General features: G+C 33.9%; 1 protein-coding gene across 1 annotated transcript in view; it reads left to right on the top strand.

Moving 5' to 3' along the window:
• LOC111086103 (gamma-aminobutyric acid receptor subunit rho-2-like) overlaps nt 1-11,032 on the top strand; it is a 13,431-nt gene extending 2,399 nt beyond the window's left edge. The window contains exons 2-5 of the mRNA XM_022387650.1: nt 929-993; nt 5,242-5,468; nt 10,005-10,087; nt 10,854-11,032. Of these exons, the coding sequence (XP_022243358.1) occupies nt 929-993; nt 5,242-5,468; nt 10,005-10,087; nt 10,854-11,032 (554 nt within the window). The remainder of the gene's footprint in view (nt 1-928; nt 994-5,241; nt 5,469-10,004; nt 10,088-10,853) is intronic.
• The last annotated feature ends 8,451 nt before the right edge of the window (nt 11,033-19,483 follow it).

The following is a 19,483-nucleotide window of genomic DNA, read 5'->3' as shown; positions in this document are numbered from 1 at the left end:
GATCATCGTTTCCAACATGTGAACGTTGCTTCGTCTCTTCTTGCGCGCAATGCGCGTGAACCATTTTTGGACAGAATTGTCACAGGCGATGAAAAATAGATTCTCTATGCGAATATTAAACGCCAAAAACAATGGCTCAGTCCTAGACAAAAAACACTTCTTACCCAAAAACCTGGACTCCATCCGCAGGAAGTAATGCTTTGCATTTGGTGGAACGTTCTCCCCCACCCACCATATTCTCCATATATGGCACCATCCGATTACCATCTTTTTCGTTCGCTGCAACACCATCTTAGTGGGAAAACGTATGCAAATGTAAAAGGTGTTAAAGAGGACACCGACATGTTTTTTGCTTCAAAGCCAAGTGATTTCTTTAATCAGGGCATTAACAACTTGATTGTAAGATGGAAAAGCATCATCGATAAGAATAGATACTATTTCATTTAATAAATGTTTTGATATATAAGTTGTTCGGATATTTTCATTTAAAAAAGCGACATTAATTTCTTGACGACCTAATATTAATCTTCAAGGAAGTGACGCGATTTGTTTAATGTGATACAACAGTATATTTTCTCGAAGCTATATATAGGATCTTATAAAAGGTACATTTAATATTGCTAGCCACTCATAATGTTTTATTTATATCTGTTTCTTTTCATCTTCAGTTTAATCTTACAAGATGTGAAACTGAATGATATTTTACTTTATTATGTTTCTAATGTTAAGAGTTACCATTGTTTGCTTAGAAGTAAATTCTTTTGTTTGATATCGTCTCTCAAATATCTTTTGACAGCGTTATCTAACCTTAGGTTTGTTTGTAGTTAAGCACAAAGCTACACAATCTAACCTAAGGTATACATTTGTTAAAACAAATTATATTATTTCGTAAATAAAATGTAACATTTTGTCATGTTTCTATACACAGGGCCTGTCAATGTGTTCATTTCGGTCCAGATCTATGACATCTATGGTGTGAATGAGGAGTCAATGGTATGATAACATATTGCTTCGCATGCAATATATCCAAAACTTCATCCAGTTTCTATGTGTATTATTTCATTGTAGATTTTTTTAATTGCGCGTGTTTCTGTTGCAATCACAAGTAATACATTTTTGCTGCATAAATATTACAAAAAAGTAGAATAAAACATAAAAATTCCACATAACCCATCAGCTATTTGAAATACAGAGTGATGTACTAAAGCTTTATATTTTTATGACTAACAACACTAAAATACATTTTCTGAAAAATGGAAATGAAATACACATTTGGAAAAATTCGTACCAAAATCCGACTTTTTTTTTTCTAATTAGTCTAGTTACCCGGGTTCGAAAGCTTTATTTCATAGAGCATTAAATAAGGTGTTCGAGAATAGCACTCAGGTTTCCAGTAATTAAGGCAGAAGAAACGAAAAGTTTTGATTGTAAACAATGTTGGTTTCACTAAAGTAGCTTCAAAAATTAAATACCACGTGACTGAAATTTTCGCCCTGAACCGCACTTTATTTGATACATAAACTAAATGAGCACAGAGTCCTAAATTTAGATTACTGAGCAGAAAAAAAAGGGATTCAGTGAGGAGTACCCACAACTCCATGGGAATTGTCCAGCTCTAGAATTGGCTGCGGAACATGTTCGGCGACACCAAGACTTGAACCCTAAACTTTGTGACCCGCATCCCGGAACGCTAGCTATTAGGCCGTGCCCAAAATAACAATCACTAGGCTATATCAGGACCGCTCAATGAGAAGACAGTCCATAACTAAACAATATGTACCTCATCTGGATCAATATTGGTATTAATTATTTTGGTTATTATATACTATATTATCATTTGATCAGATGTATTTAGATACCTAATAATATCTTTATATGTTAAATTATTCACGAATCGTTACGAAGCACATACTCGTTTCTTATTTTCAGACCTTCTTATAAACGTCATTTCTTCTCAGAGCCAACATTAATGAAATTCACATCATGAACTTATATATATATATATATTATATATATAATATATAATTATATATATATAATTATAAGGTGTTCGAGATCACATTCATCACTATACCAAAATTAGCTGACAAATGATATGCATTATTTCTTGGTCGTCCTGAAAGCCCACACGATACAAAACCTCCATTGTGTTATTATTGTCCAGATAGAAATAGGTGTTCAAACCAACAATATGTTGACTTTATAGGCTATGGAGAAGGCAGCTAGTCAACAGCACTTACCGCCAGCTGTTGGAATAGTCCTATCTGACCGAATAGTGAGATTTGACATTTACTCTTATAGCACAACCACATAGTATGGAGAGATTATTCGCGACAACAGGCCTTGAACCAAGAACCCTTGGATTCACAACTATACCGAGAAGCTCTTTCTGAAAATGCTTTGTGAAAAACATCAGCAGCGTAAGGCAATTTAGTGTCAAGGGTGAGATGTTGATCAACTACCAACACAAAAGTAGCTTTTAAGATGTAAAATCATTTTTAGTTGTTGTTATTGCTTTCTAAAGGTGAAATATTATTAAAACATGGAACAGCGTTATTAATCTACGGTATCGTCTGAATTCACAATAATATGAGAACAATTATCTTGCCTTAGAATGGTTTGCCAAATGCCTTATTGTATTATTATGATATTCAAATACCAGATATCACACTTTCCCAAAAGTTTAAAGTTTTAAAGTTCTAATTTGGAGCATCCTAAATCCGGTTAATGTCGCGTTACATTCAGCCTTAGATGTTACTTCCAGTAACGGGGGTCCGATCACAGATGCATCCAGTGTTTTATGAACATGGAACTGATTCACGAGTCGTGAACCTCGAATGTCACACGGAGCACAAGTACTTCTGAAGATTTTTGATCCAATTTTCTCATTGGTCCGCTACAGAGAAAAGATGAAATCTTAATGCAGCTTTGACGTTTTCAAACAAGTTCGTTTTCTAGCTTGAATGATTCAAAACTTGCTGTTGAAGTATCTTCGTGTTTTAAGTTTTTATCAGGTACCTTTGGTGATTGTGTCAGTCACCACCTTTAAATACAGTTTATTGTCATTTGTTTTGTTTTTAACAAAAGTTTTATTTTTATTTCACTGTTACATATACCACGACAATAGTTCATTAAATGATAATTTTTTTGTTTCAGTTCTTCCTTGGCAAAAAAGGCGTCTTATTTTTATTTCAACTTCAACACGGCGCCTTGTGTCTTTTATTCCCCCTACAACAAATGCCCCCCCTGTGGCTCAGTGGTAAGTATGAAGGCATATAACGCTAAAAACCGGGTTTCAATACCTGTGGTGTGCACAGCACACATAATCTGTTGGGTAACTTTGTGTTTAACACACACCTCTGCCTTTTCACACACCAGATTCTCAAATCTCTAGTTCTTGAGGAGATCTGGTAAATACGTTCTAAGTATATTTTGAATTACTAAACTATCAGACTGATCCGTGCAAGTTATTTAAGTTTCTAAAGGTTTTATGGAAATAATTATGGAAACAGTGAAGGAAATAAAAAATATAAAAGACAAATAATGCGGGAATGGTATCCCTTTATCGCATGAAACTAGAGTACTACAGTAAAGTCACGTGTTGATAGTTTACATTGTGATTGTTTGAATCCAACTAGTCATAATGTGACACACCAACATAATGTCTATAAAAGTACAAGCAGTCATAAGTCGTGCAGTTGTAGTAGAATAAATGCAGAACTAAAAAACCGCACGACAACCACAAAATAAATGTTTGTTTTTTACGGATACTTTACGTGAAAAATTGTGTCAAACTCTATGCTGAAGGCACAACTTTGGAAAACGTACGTATTGTTGACATTGTTAACAATAGAAGTGGACGAGGTAAAAACCGAGACCCTTCAAACGTAATATTAAGTAACCTCAGGGTATGTTTTTTATTTTTGAAAAAAAGATAGACGACGTTCGAGTACAGATCTTGCCAGCGATCTAGTTGTTAACACAGTTGTGAATGTTATCTCTAAAACAGTGGGCTAAGTAGTATCATCAGGCATGTAGCTTCTCGAAATCTGCTGTTGAGAAAAAATAACAAAACCAAAAAGTTTCAATGGGCGTCGGATCACGAACAGTGGTATGATCAAAGCTAGAGAACGTTTGCTCATTACAGATTAAGCCAAATTCAAATTGTTCAACAACAATCAATACCGTTTGTTCAACGCCAACGAGGAAAACGGTATCATAGTCAGTGTCTTCTACAGTGAAGTGTGCTAGAGGATCAGTAGAAGTTTGGGGCTGTATCTCAGTCAACGGTGGCGGTGAGTCGGTGTACTTCTACAGTGAAGCATTCTGGATGATCAGTAGAAGTTTGGGGCTGTATCTCAGTCAACGGTGGCAGTGAGTCGATGTACTTCTACAGTGAAGCATTCTGGAGGATCAGTAGAAGTTTGGGGCTGTATCTCAGTCAACGGTGGCATTGAGTCAGTGTACTTCTACAGTGAAGCAATCTGGAGGATCAGTAGAAGTTTGGGGCTGTATCTCAGTCAACGTTGTCGGTGATTTACCCTGACTGCATACAAAAACAGGCAGTTGTGATCCAGTATGCCATTTCCCAAGGAACCCGACTCGTCGAATGTCGCTTTATAGCAAGACAATGACCCCAAGCATACAGCAAAAGTGATAAGACAATATCCTGACGATAAAGAAGCCAATGGAACAGTACAACCATAGCTCGGTCCGCACAAAGTCCCGAGATGAACATTTTTGAGGATGTATGGGCAAAAACTAAAAATATCAAAAAGCAGCCAAACAAAATAACTTCACTAAATTGTGGGAAGAAATACAGAGAATCTGTAACATTATATCAGAATAATACATTGATAAATGGTATGGCAGCATTAAAACAAGATGTAATGTTCTTTGTAAAGCAAAAAGCTTACATACGAAATACCAGTACACTGTCAATCTTACTGAGTTTTATTTTGTATTTGCTGTGATAATCTTTTGCAACATTAAAAAATTCACTCTCTTGTTGCTAATACTCGTTCTCTGTGTGTATCGCATATATGTTTCCATTATTTTTTTCCGTTCCTGTGTATATACATACCGATATTTTCTTTCACATTTTACAAGCGACCAAAATCTCGTCATTTTCAAAATCCAATATATCTTGTATCGAATATTTGAAATTAAATCATGTATATTCTATTTCGCTTCTGTTTTTTTAAGCAATATCTATTATTCTATGTTTTTGTTTATTTTCAGGATTTTTACTTGCATATTTATGTCACTGATATATGGGAGGATTCTCGTTTACTGGTGGACTGTGTGACGTCAGAAAAATCAGTTAAACTACCAGATAATATCGTTAAACTAATATGGATGCCAGATATTTACTTCGAGAACACGAAAAGTGGTACTTTATTCTCTACTACAGTTCCCAACACAATTGTGAAAATTCTACCTGACAAAAGCATTTTACGAAACGCCCGGTAGGTGGAGTATTTTCATTTACGACACGAACATTCGTACTAAAATATTAAGCTTATATTCAGAAATAAAACTAACTACTTCAAAACAAATGTGTAAAAGACAGAGAAAATGTATTAAAGAAAACAAAAAATGTAAAATAAATAAGCGGTGTCCATAAGATAACATATATATTTTAAGATGTACGTCATTATTTACCTGATCAAAACATTTTAGAGGTAGGAAAACAGCCGGGTTAGAATAAATAGGTCAGCAACATAAATATGTGATATATATATATATATAAGAGCGCAATTATATAAGACGGCAAACCCTGTAAAGCTGTAATGTAAAAGTGGATAAGTTAACTAAGAAAAAACTGGGGAACTTGTCTCCCCCCCCCTTTTCATATTCATGTTGCTACTTGTTCCAGGTGAAATATAAAACGGGGACAAGTTTTCCCTAATTGTTTCTTCTTGAATTTAGTTATTTTCTCATTGAATCTTTACAGGGATTGACCTTTGATAAAGCTTGTTTGACATGTATTGCGTTGTATTCTATAAGTTCATTACTTCTACATGTGTGACTTCATATCTTTTGGTTGGAACGACTTGGTTACTAATGTAACGAACAACAGAATCATTTTTCCTAAACATAAGAGCACTAATCTATCGATGTTGTGACCTTCCTAAGACAAAAATCACACAGACTGTTTTCCCTATTTTCTCTAGAATTTGGATAGAAATCTTGGTTGATCACTTGAAGTGAATAAAACATTAGTTTGGATAGTGGTTGGTTATACTACTGATCTTGTACATTTTAATGTTTCAAAGTTCTTTCATTCTACTGCAGAGCCTTCTAGTGATTGATTCAATATGCCCGTGGTTGTACCTTAGGCACGTGAACATATACCATAAGTGAGTTATTCAGTCGATGTTGTTCATCTTTAAAGATGAACAGCCCTATTAATCTAGACTCTGTTTTATAAACACATTAACTGCACTTGTTAATATGGCTGTTTGGAAATTTTCTTAACTTTCCTTTGAATCAACTTTTTTACGGCATGACTAATGTAACAGGTTTCTTCGGAACACCTCACAAAACAACAATTAGGATATTCAGTTTTGAGTTTTTGTGTGGATATTCTATTTAGCTTTTAAGAATGACAACAGAAAATAATTTCTTCTAATTATTTATTTTGATTTTCCGATATTTTAAACGCGATTTTTTTATACAGCTTTTCATTAAAGCTCGGAAGAGAGAAATTCTCAAAATGTCATTAAAGAAATCCAGTGAAAGCGGGTTTATGATATATTTTAGTGCTAGGTAAACTCTGGTTAATACATGAACATCTAAAAACGAGAATTTGTCGTTCTGTTGATTTTCTACAATAATTATTACCTTGGGATGTTTATCACTTAAAACTGGAGAAATTCGTTAATCAACTCAGCATTGTCAAACATCACAAACATGTCGTCAACAAATCTTCTGTATTATAACCAACTCGGTATTGTCAAACATCACAAACATGTCGTCAACAAATCTTCTGTATTATAACCAACTCGGTATTGTCAAACATCACAAACATGTCGTCAACAAATCAACAAATCTTCTGTATTATATAGGTTTAAAGCGTTGAGGACAGAAGTGTAACTAAACATTTTCACGAAAACGCGGGAAAAGGTCAGGAAGGTCGGGAACAAGGCTGGACCCTACAGTCACTCTAACTATCTATTCAAAGACATTGTTGTCAAATGTAAAACGCGATTGTTGCGTCGTAAAACTTATGTGTTTTGAAAATATCTTTAGTAATATCTTTTACAATTTCATTGACATCAAAAAGAAGGTTAGAAAAACTGATCATCTAGAGGTATATCTGTAAACAATGACAACTACCTTTATCCATTTTTTCGATACCGTGCTGGGCAGAGCACAGATAGCTCATTGTGTAGCTTTGTACTTAATTACAAACAAACAAACACATTTATACAGTTTAGTAAGTACAATATCTTTAAAAGTTTTTCAAGGCTTTCAAAACCTGGGTTTCACAATTGTTTAAATTACTGTTTATTTTTTACTAGGTCTAAAATCTCCTAACATCCGCAGGGTACAATAAGTCTCTTGGGTTGAAAACATTTTCAAACGTTTCGCTCCAATTTGTCCGAAACACTGTTATACACTCTTCTTCTTGAAAAACCTTAGGGGACTGAATAAATAATGTAGTGTTAAATAATATCATAAGCCTAATTCTAATGTCTTATGACACATATAGTTACTTATAATCATGCTTCGCTACCTTAGAAAAGGCGTTCACACCATAACATATTTTAAATACTGCAAGCATGGATGGAAGGCCACATCACCATGCACAAGTTACGTATTATTTAGGATAGTGGCGAAAAGGAACATGGGTACTTATGTGAGGCAATGACGTACATCGTGGCTGAAGCCTATAACGGAAATACACGCCTTTGGTGTGGGGTTATATGATTCCCCTCACTCATAGTAATGCAACTCCACGTTATAAAAAACCTATGAACTTAAATGTGTTTCTTTTACGGTATATTTGAGTGGCTATAATTCTTTATTGTTTGAAATCAACAAAGTGAAATTCCCTGAAAAATCTACTTTGTAACCATAAAAAAAATTCACAGAGCTTATCTCAGATCAAAGTTGTTCATAAAAATTAAGAAAAAATAAAGTCGCGCTTTGATAATTAATATTGTGACCGTACGTTAGTGTGTTTACGCACGGGATTACGTAAATAATAGTTACATATATATTGCTCTAGATGGCAGCACGTCATAGCTGTTTCAACGTAGGTGTTGTCTTACCTCACTTTCCCCTGTATGCTTTCGCGTACCCGAGCTGTAACCAGAAGTATATTGCATCAACCACAAGAAAGCTCAAACCTACAACACCGGGAGTATTATAACAATTGTCTAAATTAATGTAATGTTGTACTTACCACCAGATTTTTCCTCGTCATTCTCCGTACTCAGGAAGAGTTTCACTTTATAATACTAAATTTCTTATCATTAAGCTAAGCAAACCGACTCTTACCCAGATGATGAGTGTGCTATCACAAATATAGTCCCTATCATTTAATATTTCTTTAATTTTATAAACAGAGTCACTATTTTATCAGGTTTATAAATAACTAATATAAAAGCTCGTCAAAAATGGAGGGAACCAAATCCCACCAAATCTGAATCCTTCAATATGCATTTGCAACTTTGCCGCTCGTAAACAAACATAATAAAATAAAATAAAGGGCCTTCCAGTTTCTGGAAACCAAAGCTTATCATGAGCAATATCTCCTTAACCTAAAGAGTGTCTCTTCCCAGCATTCCTTGATCACAGTTATTTTCTAATCACATCAATTACATTATTGCAATAGTTCTCTTAAAACCACATTTCTTGTAAATACTCGACCATCGTTCAAAACTTCTCATCATAACAAACGGCAAATTAATTTTACTCGGTGCTAAATAAATCTTTGGTATGAAAACTCCCTCCTTGACAGGCTTTTATATAGCAGAAAAAGTGCCAAAATTTAGGATGTATTTACGCCTATGTTAGCTATTGAATTCAATAAAAATTAGAATGGGCAATTAAAAGAGGAAGTATAATATGAGAAAAAGTAGAATTCGACTGGTGTAACTCACGAAATTCGGAGAAATCGAGCGTGACCGACCGACACTTGGCTTTTATGATTATGATTACATCTTCATTAGCGCTTAACCTGTTTATGACAAAAAATTCCTCCTTGATTACATTCGTAGGTGTTTTTCCAGAGTAATAATCATTAAAAGAAGTTAAAGCAATGTCGCTTACTCGAGTTCTTATGTTGTTAAATGATCATCACTTCCCGCCATATTGATTGTTTATACCATTGATGCAGCAACTTCTCAAAATTCAGCTGATAAATGTCATGTTGAGAACTTTTTGATGGAATAATAAATTTTATGCTACAGGCCAAAACCCGTTTTTCTGTATCACTTAAACCATAATTATAGAAGTTAAAAATAACTTTACCTGGATAATCAATAAAAATCTGTTTGTCATATTTTGTCCAACTTATTTTTGTAATTCTTAAAATGTAACTTTTCTTCTTTCTGTGTGATAAGCTATGATTATATCAAAGTTTTATTGTGTATTATTAGGATACATAAATGTTTGTGTGTAGAAAGGAAGCGTTACCCAACATAACAGCATCTCCCTGCCTTGGACGTTTGTTTGTTTTTTTAAATCCGTAGTAATCAGGCTGAAAGCAGATACCGTCGTACGTATAGGACAAACAAATAAAAGTAGGATACAAACTATATTGTGTGAATGGTGAAAAAACCTGGAACTTACATATCAGGAGGAAACATCGTATACATCGTCTATCAGGTTCAAATCTAACATTTAACCTATAGTCACAAGTCTGACACGTAAAATTTAACTATAATTAAAAATTCCATTTGAATTTTCAATTGCAGAATACATAATATGATGCACGTGTTTGTCATAATCAAATAGTTATTTCGTCTCCCGCTTCTTTTTAATGTTTCCAGGTATCTTCTTCAAGTTAGTTGTGCAATGAACCTGAAAGATTATCCAATGGACAGGCAGATTTGCCATCTTCGAACTGGCTTATGTAAGTGTACACTGCTGCCATCTGTTGCTTCCTTTTACAATAATATATTATGAAATTAATATAAGGTATATTTTTGCCCCCAATGACTCAATGGTAAGTCTGAAAGCTATAACGTTAAAAACCGGATTTCGACACCAGTTTTGATTACGGAATAGATATCTAACTGTGCAGCTTTAAGTTTAAAAACAGACAAACAAATAAGGTACATTTGATACGAGTCAGAACGTATGTTCGTACCTAAGAATTACTCTATTTCTCCGATTCTGAAAACTTTTTCTTATTACTTACATATTGAATGATTAATATATTACACTTTATGTGTTTGTAAGATCTGAAAGATATCATGTGCATAGTGTAACTTCGCAGTTCTTACTATCCTTTACAGACGTTGTAAAAATTAAAAGAAACAATAACGTTATTAAGCATTTAATCATGAATATTGAGGTTTGAGCAGAGAATTATTATTAGTTTTATTATTTCGTTTCACCTCTATTTTTATTTTACATTTGTAGATATTTTGAACGTTCATGTTGTCCGACCTTTAAAGTTTGTAATACTTGATAATCATATTAAAAAACTAACTCGGACTGACAGTTAAATGTTTTAGCAAATACATCCATTTATTATTATTATCAGTGTGCAAAATGTCCAAGATAGCAAGATATATTTTACTGTCTTATATTAAATATTTTATCAAGTATCTATGTAAATAATTTTCGGGAAATCTAGATATATTTGTAATCCTAAATAAAATTACTACCAACAGATTCTCATTCTGACAACGAAGTTTACATTCAATGGACAAAGGAAAGTAGAGGGCGCTACGACTGGATTCCTAGTGTAAAACTCATCGGAGGTGACGAACTTCCTGAATATAAGTTGGTTGAAGTTGTACCGGAAACGCAAGTAGTTGCATGGACTTTAGGTCGTACTACTTTAATGTAACTTTGTAAATACTTTCATTAATATACATTATTTGTCAAAACATATAATAATAATAGTAACATTTTAGTTTGTTTTCAGAGGAAAACGTAGTATATTGATAAAAAGAATGAGAACAACAAATCAAATTACAAAATCAGAAATTGAAAAAAGCTATAAATCTACTTCAATAGATGGCAGGGCATATCCACTTGATTTAATAGTTTATTTGTTTGTAATTAAGCACAAAGCTACATAATGGGCTAGCTGTGCTCAGCCCACCACGGGTATCGAAACCCGGATTTTAGCGTTGTAAGTCCACAGACATACCGCTGTGCCACTGGGGGCTTATTCAATAGAGTGACTCAACAAACATGAGAGTTAAACTACACATTGCTTGAATAACTTAGGAGACTGATCAACCAAGATTTTTTCTTCCATAACGTTATTTCCATCAAAATGATACTAATTGTTAGACATACACGACTGTTTAAGTTTAACACGAGTGTTATGATTTAGATAGTTATAAAACGCGAGTGTTAACTTTAGTATTTTTAGAAGCCTTAATTTATTGCAGGTTTGTTTATGTAACTGCGTACAAATCATAGGTTGTGTAGTCCACTAGTTGGTGATTATTATATTGTCGCGTCATGTTACTTGAACCTTCTACATTTTTCACGTTGTTTCATTGAGTATTATTACATCATAATGTCTCGTAGCGTCTAAAGTTCTAGGCCTCAGTCAGACTATTTATAAATACGCGCCCAACAATGTAAATAAAAAGTTAGTTATGGAGATATAGATAGATCTAGATTGTGCGAGTTTAGTCTAACAGGCGATTTCTAAATTGAGCTTCACAGCTTGTATTGTAATAACAGATATATAGGAGAATAATTTGTTTTATCAAAGGATGTTCTAAAGTAATTGAACCTGCCTGTGTGGACTTTGACGAAAAATAGACAATTATTTAAAGCTCTGGATAAAACTGTGATAACTAGTAGTGTCACGAATTTTTGTATATACGTTTGGTTTGTTTTGAATATATCATTTTAAAACAAGTGGATTGTTGAAATTTATTGCCAACAAGTCACAGACACCTACTGTGAAGAATCCGGCCCCTATAAAACCTGACACTCATAATTCAAATTATGATATCTCGCCTGCATTACCTTGCATTTATTATAATTGAAAGCCATCTGCCATTTACTCGTGTAACTCACCAAATAATCCAAATATACTTATAAAGCAGCAGCATCTTTTTACAGCTAGCAACACCCAAAACTTTAATGTCATCAGCAAAGCTAAGTAACCAATTGACCAATTCTCTATTTATGTCATGAATGTAAATACAAAAGAGCAAAGGCCCTAACACTGAGTCATGATGTACTCTACTCATGACATTATTCCAATTTGACTGAACTCCATTTATAATAAAACAACCCTCTGCTTTCTTCCATCTTGCCAGTTTTCTATCCAATGAGCCAATCTATTCCCCACACATCTACAGAGATAACGTTTTTAACAAGACTTTTATGTATGAGCTTGTCAAATGCTTTCTGAAAACCCAAATATATTAAATCCATACTGGTACCCTTATCTACATAACCAGTAACCTCTTCAAAGAACGCCAAAAGATTACTAAGGCGAGATTTTATTTTAGTGAAACAATGCTGACTATCCAACAAAATGTTAAACGTTTTTAAATGACTTCTACCCTACCTATTAAGAACAACCTCCACTATGTTCAAAACACATTCTCTCTCTCTCTGTTATAAAAAATAAAAAGAAGTCTAGTTTTTAACCGTGAGACTTTCATATGCAACAGTCTTAGTTAATTAAAACAATATCAAACTTTGGCATTAATTTCATTCTATGTTCATTTCTTTGATCAACTATAGGTAATTTTTCCACCTTGATTGTCCGTTTCACCTTAGATCGCCATTTAATGGCATATTTAGTCAACACTTATATCCCAAGTAGCCTAGTGGTGATCATGTCATGGCTTTCTTTTTGGTTGAGACTTGATGCAGTTCCAGCTCGTGTGACACTAGGCGTCACTTCCTTGCTGACTCTTGTGACCCAAGTTATTCAGTCACGAAATGCTATTCCACCTGTAGGGTATATCAACGCTCTGGACATCTGGCTCTTCATCTGCCTCAATCTTGTTTTTACTACACTGCTTGAATATGCCATAGCCTACACCATTGCTGATAATGATATTTTTGGGAAGAATAAAATATGTTCATTGGAAACAAGTCTTCTGAATGACTCTAAAAAGGTTTGTATTAGGAATATTCTTTATATAAAACATTTTTGTGAAGAAAACACAAGTACACTAAACAGATAGTTCATATAAGTAGTTATAGAATCTATAAACTTCCAATACTTGATAGAAGTTAGAGTTCAGTATAAATACAAGAATCAATGGTTGAGTAGTTGATGATCTAGGCAAGTTATACAGTTAGTGCTTCTGTCAGCTAATCAGTAAGATAGACAGGTTTGTTATCAATCAAGAAAATTTCTGTTAAATGATATTAGAGTATTAGGTCTGCAGTAGTTTTGGAGTTTCTGTTAAAAAGTTTTGTATTTGAAATTAGGCGTATAGGTGAGAGTGACTGTAGTGTTAAAGAAAAAAAGTACAGTAATAGCTTTGTTATCCGTATCTTCGCATCTGGAAAGCTCTTGTAATAATAAATTTCAATATCTGTAAATACATATGCTCATTGCAAGAACTGGCATTAATTGAAATTACTTCTAGAACGTCTTGGGAACGCTCTCAAAACTTCTCGAAAGTTCGCTACTGTAACTAGCCAACACTGTCATTTAATGTTGCAGCTATGGTTTTGTTTATGTCTTTTCGCGCCAGCAAGCTTCAGTTGTTAGCTTCCTGTACTGTAAATCACGTTTTGCTTACTTTATTTGGAACTATTTTCTACATCCTGAAGTTATGACTTTTACAACATCCATAATTCTATAAAAATGTTATTGTTATATATAATGTGGAAATATAAAATTGTTATATATAATGTGGAAATATAAAATTGTTATATATATAATGTGGAAATATAAAATTGTTATATATAATGTGGAAATATAAAATTGTTATATATATAATGTGGAAATATAAAATTGTTATATATAATGTGGAAATACTACTTTAGAGCATTAATAAGGTGTCAAAATTTTTCATATAAGATATTGTAAGGGAAATTATTTCGTAACCAGAATCTTCGCCTATGTGGCACTGCCCACGCCCATCAATTACAGGATAGTAAAGCTTTTACTATAATTTGTTATTGTTACGTGGACTGGATATGGTATCAGCTAATCCAAAAGAACCTACCAAAGAATGACAGAACACATTACAATAACATGTATATCTAACATGTAGAATTTACATGTGCCTTCAGCATTTCTTGTACTGTATGTTTCTGTTATTTTTATAATATTTAGCCTGCACGTGGTATTCATTTTCTCTTCATTGCTTGCTGTTTCCTAGCTATGGCATGTAATCAATGTGATTTATTCTACTCAATCGTTTTGTTTTCTTTAGTGTGTCTGACTAAGCTTGTCTGAGCCCTTCTTTGAAAATTACTCCAGCCTTTTAGTTGTATCTAATACTGTTGAATTAATATACTTTACAAGTAAGTTAATTTCTGCAGTTTTCTTTAACTGCACTTATTTCAAACACCTTATTTAAACTTTAAATCTATGGGTGTCTCTTTCTGTTAATATATCTGCTAAGAATTTGAAATCAGATGAAGGTATTTGCATCGACATATTATTAAAAACTCTGTTGGATATTTCAACGATGAGGTTACTCCATATTTCATGGTTTCATTGGTTTATAGGAAATGGTGGTGTAGAAGACTTAGGTGAACTGTTGTGGTACTTCCAGATAAACTTTCTCCTCGTCAAACTTGGTAGAAGCTTCAAATATTAAGGTTTGACAGAAAATATTTTGTAGTTGCAATTAATTCTCTCGATTGTAACTGAGTTTGAAGAAAATATAGAGACTAGACACAATGTGACACATTGTAAAGCAATTATGTATACATTCAATTCACAACAAAAACCTTTTCCAGAGCAAAAAAGCATTATATTGATAGTTCTGCAATGCTATTTTTTTCATGTTGTTGATGCTATATACATCACTATTGGTCATTCTGATTTTTAAAAAAATAAGAAGAAGAAGAAGGGGTGTATGCTCGAGGTATCACCAGATCTACCAGTGGAAAAGATTGCTACATGCTTTTCCATAGCATTCTGTAATTTACCAGAAGAAAACATATGTGACACCATAGGTGAGTGACCCAGAACATTAGGAAATTAGGGCGAAAGGAACATAGCCACTTCGTTGCATGAATATTTTAGAAATATTTTGGTAAAATTAAAGTTAAATAAAGAGGTAAAGAATAGCTATATGTCTTTGCACTAACATATTTCCTTTCACCTTTGCCTCAGTCTATACCTGGCTGTTCTTAACTTTAAAATTTAAAACCCAATTCAACAAACTTCCGAATTGGTCAAGAAACCATGTGTAACTTACTCTCTACTCTGTAAAACACTTACTCAACAATACGTACAAGACAAACAAGGTCCATAACATCATACAACAAAAGATTGCAAATTAAAAGTCAAAGTTACAATTTATAAACAATCAGAATACAATAAACATGAAATAATTCTTCACATGAAATCGTATTAGATAAAGTGAACCCTTCAAAAATCTGATTAAATACAAAAAGAAACACAATGCAAAAGTACGTCAAAGCACAAAAAACTCATTAAATGTGATACATATCAAAATCACAATTCCAAAATAAAACCTTTTGACATTAAATACAAAGTAAACACTTTAACAAAATATGACAAATTAAAACGCATACATATTAAAACAAGAATGTATGAAATAAACCATATCAAAATAAGCCCTTTACAAAAAATATGAATGATTTTACATAAATTGAAGAATAATCAATATGAATATTTATACATATTTTCATTTTAAACAACCAACAGTAATAATGAAGATAAAAACAAAGGTTTCATACACTGAAGATCTTCATACATGGTGATGCATAAGGAAAAATGAAAATGATCTTTTAAAAATAACAGTCCTATACACTATATACAAAGTACATTTTTTGAAAAAAAAGGAAATATTGTACAAAAACCAACCAAAACACCTGTTTGCAAACACACAAAATAATTGAAACAAAAAGGAAGAAGAACAAAACTTAAATCTCATTAGAACATGCTACTATACATAATCTACAAAGTGATTCGAAGTTAGATCCTTTAACGTATACTAAGGCCCCGACAGCAGGTCCTCTAGTGCAGCATTTATTAACCTTTTCGATACCAGAGACTGGTTTGCTGCCTTTTTAAACTGTTGCAGACCGCTAAATGCAAGTAAAACAAAAACTATTATGACTTATATGTGAATGTTCTGTCAGTTTTGTTGGTTGTTTTAAAGAAATCCCACTGACCAGCAAGGTAGTTGTGATTGACTGGCACTGGTACATAGACCAGTGGCTGAGAAACACTGATCTAGTGAAACTGTTGAATTTCAGCTGGAAGCAGCCCTCGCCAGAGCCTCACAGGCGTACAACAGCACTTCCTCCTTCATCTGAGAGAATAGGTTGTTGTGACTCAGCAGCTGATCCTCTTTCCAACTGTAGAATGCCCAAGCCTTGTTCCACTTGGTATCATTGGCATGGCAATGATGCTTCAAGATCAGGATCTGCTGAAATATCTGGCAGTTGGTGATGGATGTCAGTCATCGGAAGCTTTAACTCTGTCTACTCCTAGAGATGGGTATGGGACTGCCTGGATGATGGGGGTTAGCATCAGTAGAAGTGCACGCTCCACGTTGACGTCAGCAGCTGTCGCTACTTTTATGATTAACATTTTAGCCCCTTGATCTAATGAAGGTTGAACATATATACATATCGTATTCTTACATATCATAGTATATAATACAGGCATTGGACAAACTGCTTCTGGCTAGCATATGATTGCCACGGATACCTACACGAGCTGTCTAAGCTAGCTATGTCTCCAACATGTTTTTTGGCATCGTAAACTAAAAAGCACCGGCAGAAATCAGCTTGACTAAGACGTTTGAGCTAAATTTCTTCTAGCCAGGCTTAACATTTATGCTATCACTACAATACATATCAGCACACACACTCAGATACAATATTCTGCAGTAAGATACATTTACTAGAATAGATGACCACAAAAACTGGTACAATATTATGTAATTACTCTCGAATCTATTCGTTCACCACAGTTGACATCACACAAAAATAAATAAAGACAAATTCTAGTGAAACAATAACTTTTCCACGTAGAATCATAACCACCTGATTTATATTCTATGCTGAGAAAGAACACAACACCTTCATGTGTAGGAATTATGCGCACACTCACATGTTCCTGGATATATCTAGCAAATATCATGAAATCTGCATCACATAAATTTCACTACTATTGGATAGTGTGAGCATCTCTATCAAGATATAATACAAACATGTTCCTTGAAAGATTCGCCTTTCAGCTGTGTTTGTAAACTCATAGCAAAAACTATTAGTTGTAAACAGTGTTGATGTTCTAAGTATTACTTTATTAACAACAGCCACCTCAAAGGTGTAGTAATTGAGCAGCTATCATCCAATATCCTTAAAATATATCTTGGTGAAACTTTGCTAAATAGCTCAGAAAATAAGGGTTGCAATACCCTTTTGGTTTCATTAATCTTGTTATCGACAAATCATCCTATCTTTGTAATAATTAAGTGGCAGTCACACAAAGTAGTACATACATTTTAACATGAAATACCATTTGATAGCTCATAAAGCAAGGAACACCCCTTCCTTTCAGCCATTAATCTTATAATCCAGTTATTATTCTTGGCAGTTATTCCCAGGATATTCATAAAAAAGGATGTCATTGGCGTCTCACTCAAACATCAAAGCTATCTTGTGTCTCCTTTCCAGGTGCTTCTCCAGCCAATTATTCTTGTACAGCTAGATAAGTGCTTTCAGCAAATTCTTCCTCATCACTAGCTGAATCAAGACGATAAAAACCTTATGACTTATCAATCTCACCAACCTCTGATTCCTGGACTAGCCAATGCACAAGAAGTAAATAACATACAGTCTTAGATTGTCAATGTTTCCAACGTGCTTAGGCCTCCCATGCAACTACTGTAACTCATAATTAATAGACCATGTTGTTGGAGGATCTTCCCAGCTGGAACCAAGTGGCTTCCTTGCGAGTCTGGGAAATTTCGTTACGGACAGCTTGTGACATGACGTTTTGTTACGAAAAACATTTCTTTACGGCATTCAAGTTACCGTCATATCATTACGAAAGGTTTAATCACAAGTGGTTTTTATGAAGCGTTTGTATCCAATGGCTGTCTAAGAAGTAAAAAATTTCCTTTCCAATATACATTACTAGTATTTCTTTTTAATGGTCAAATACGTACCGTGGTACACATGTAAAATCTGACTAACTAAATTATTATGAAAACATTATACAAATATTATGTTTTGAATTCAAATCAAAGTATGTTAAATTACAATAAATGTTTTTGTAGACCTAAATAGTTTTCACTGTAATTTGTGTTTTATGTAACACATCGTAATACAGGCTTAGACACCATCTCACCCCATAGCGTTACGTAATTTTTGAATGATCACTAATGATTGTATTTACGATCTACTATAATTCTTATTATTGTCACTAATCAATTTTATATTTAAAAACTGTCTGTCACAAAATCAATATTTGTAAGAAAAACTGTCATGTCACAAAAATGACTTAACAAGAATTCACCCGTCACAAGTTGTCCTAGTAAGAATGTGGCGGTAACGAAATGTCCACTAACTAAATGTTCATAACAAAATGTTCGGATCATCTTCCATGCTACTGACACATAACAGTCTCAACTCTGGAATGTTCCTCCTTTAACTTTTTTATCATAAAATCTCGTTTGGCATATCGTGGCCTTTCCTAGCTCTTAATGCACAAACTCGTGCACATGAACTAATGCAGACCTTAATATTCTTGTGAATACTGTGGCGTGTATGCTCAAGGAGGCAATCCATATATCACATCCACAGGGAGCTGTGTTTCTCAACCAAACATAAAAATGTTCAGAGAATAGCCGGTTGATCTATGTACTCTTGTATGATATACCATTACGGTGTAGGGCAAGTCAGTTTTGGCAGGATTGACAAACTTCACCAACATTCACTTGATAGTTTCTATCACCCCTTTTGGTGAGCTATTAAACTGTGCGTGATGAAACAAAGTGCATGTCTTCTCTCCACCCAACACTTTACACAACTCAGAGAATAGCTGGCTATTGAAATTAGCTCCCTGATCCATGGGAATCTCTTCAGTGCACCAGGCTGTGCTATCTAATTCTCTGCCAATGCATCAGTCACAGATTGGGCTCAC

Source organism: Limulus polyphemus, unplaced genomic scaffold, assembly GCF_000517525.1.
Source record: "Limulus polyphemus unplaced genomic scaffold, Limulus_polyphemus-2.1.2 Scaffold848, whole genome shotgun sequence".
Taxonomy (NCBI): Eukaryota; Metazoa; Arthropoda; class Merostomata; order Xiphosura; family Limulidae; genus Limulus; species Limulus polyphemus.
This window is presented reverse-complemented; position numbering and strand designations above follow the sequence as displayed.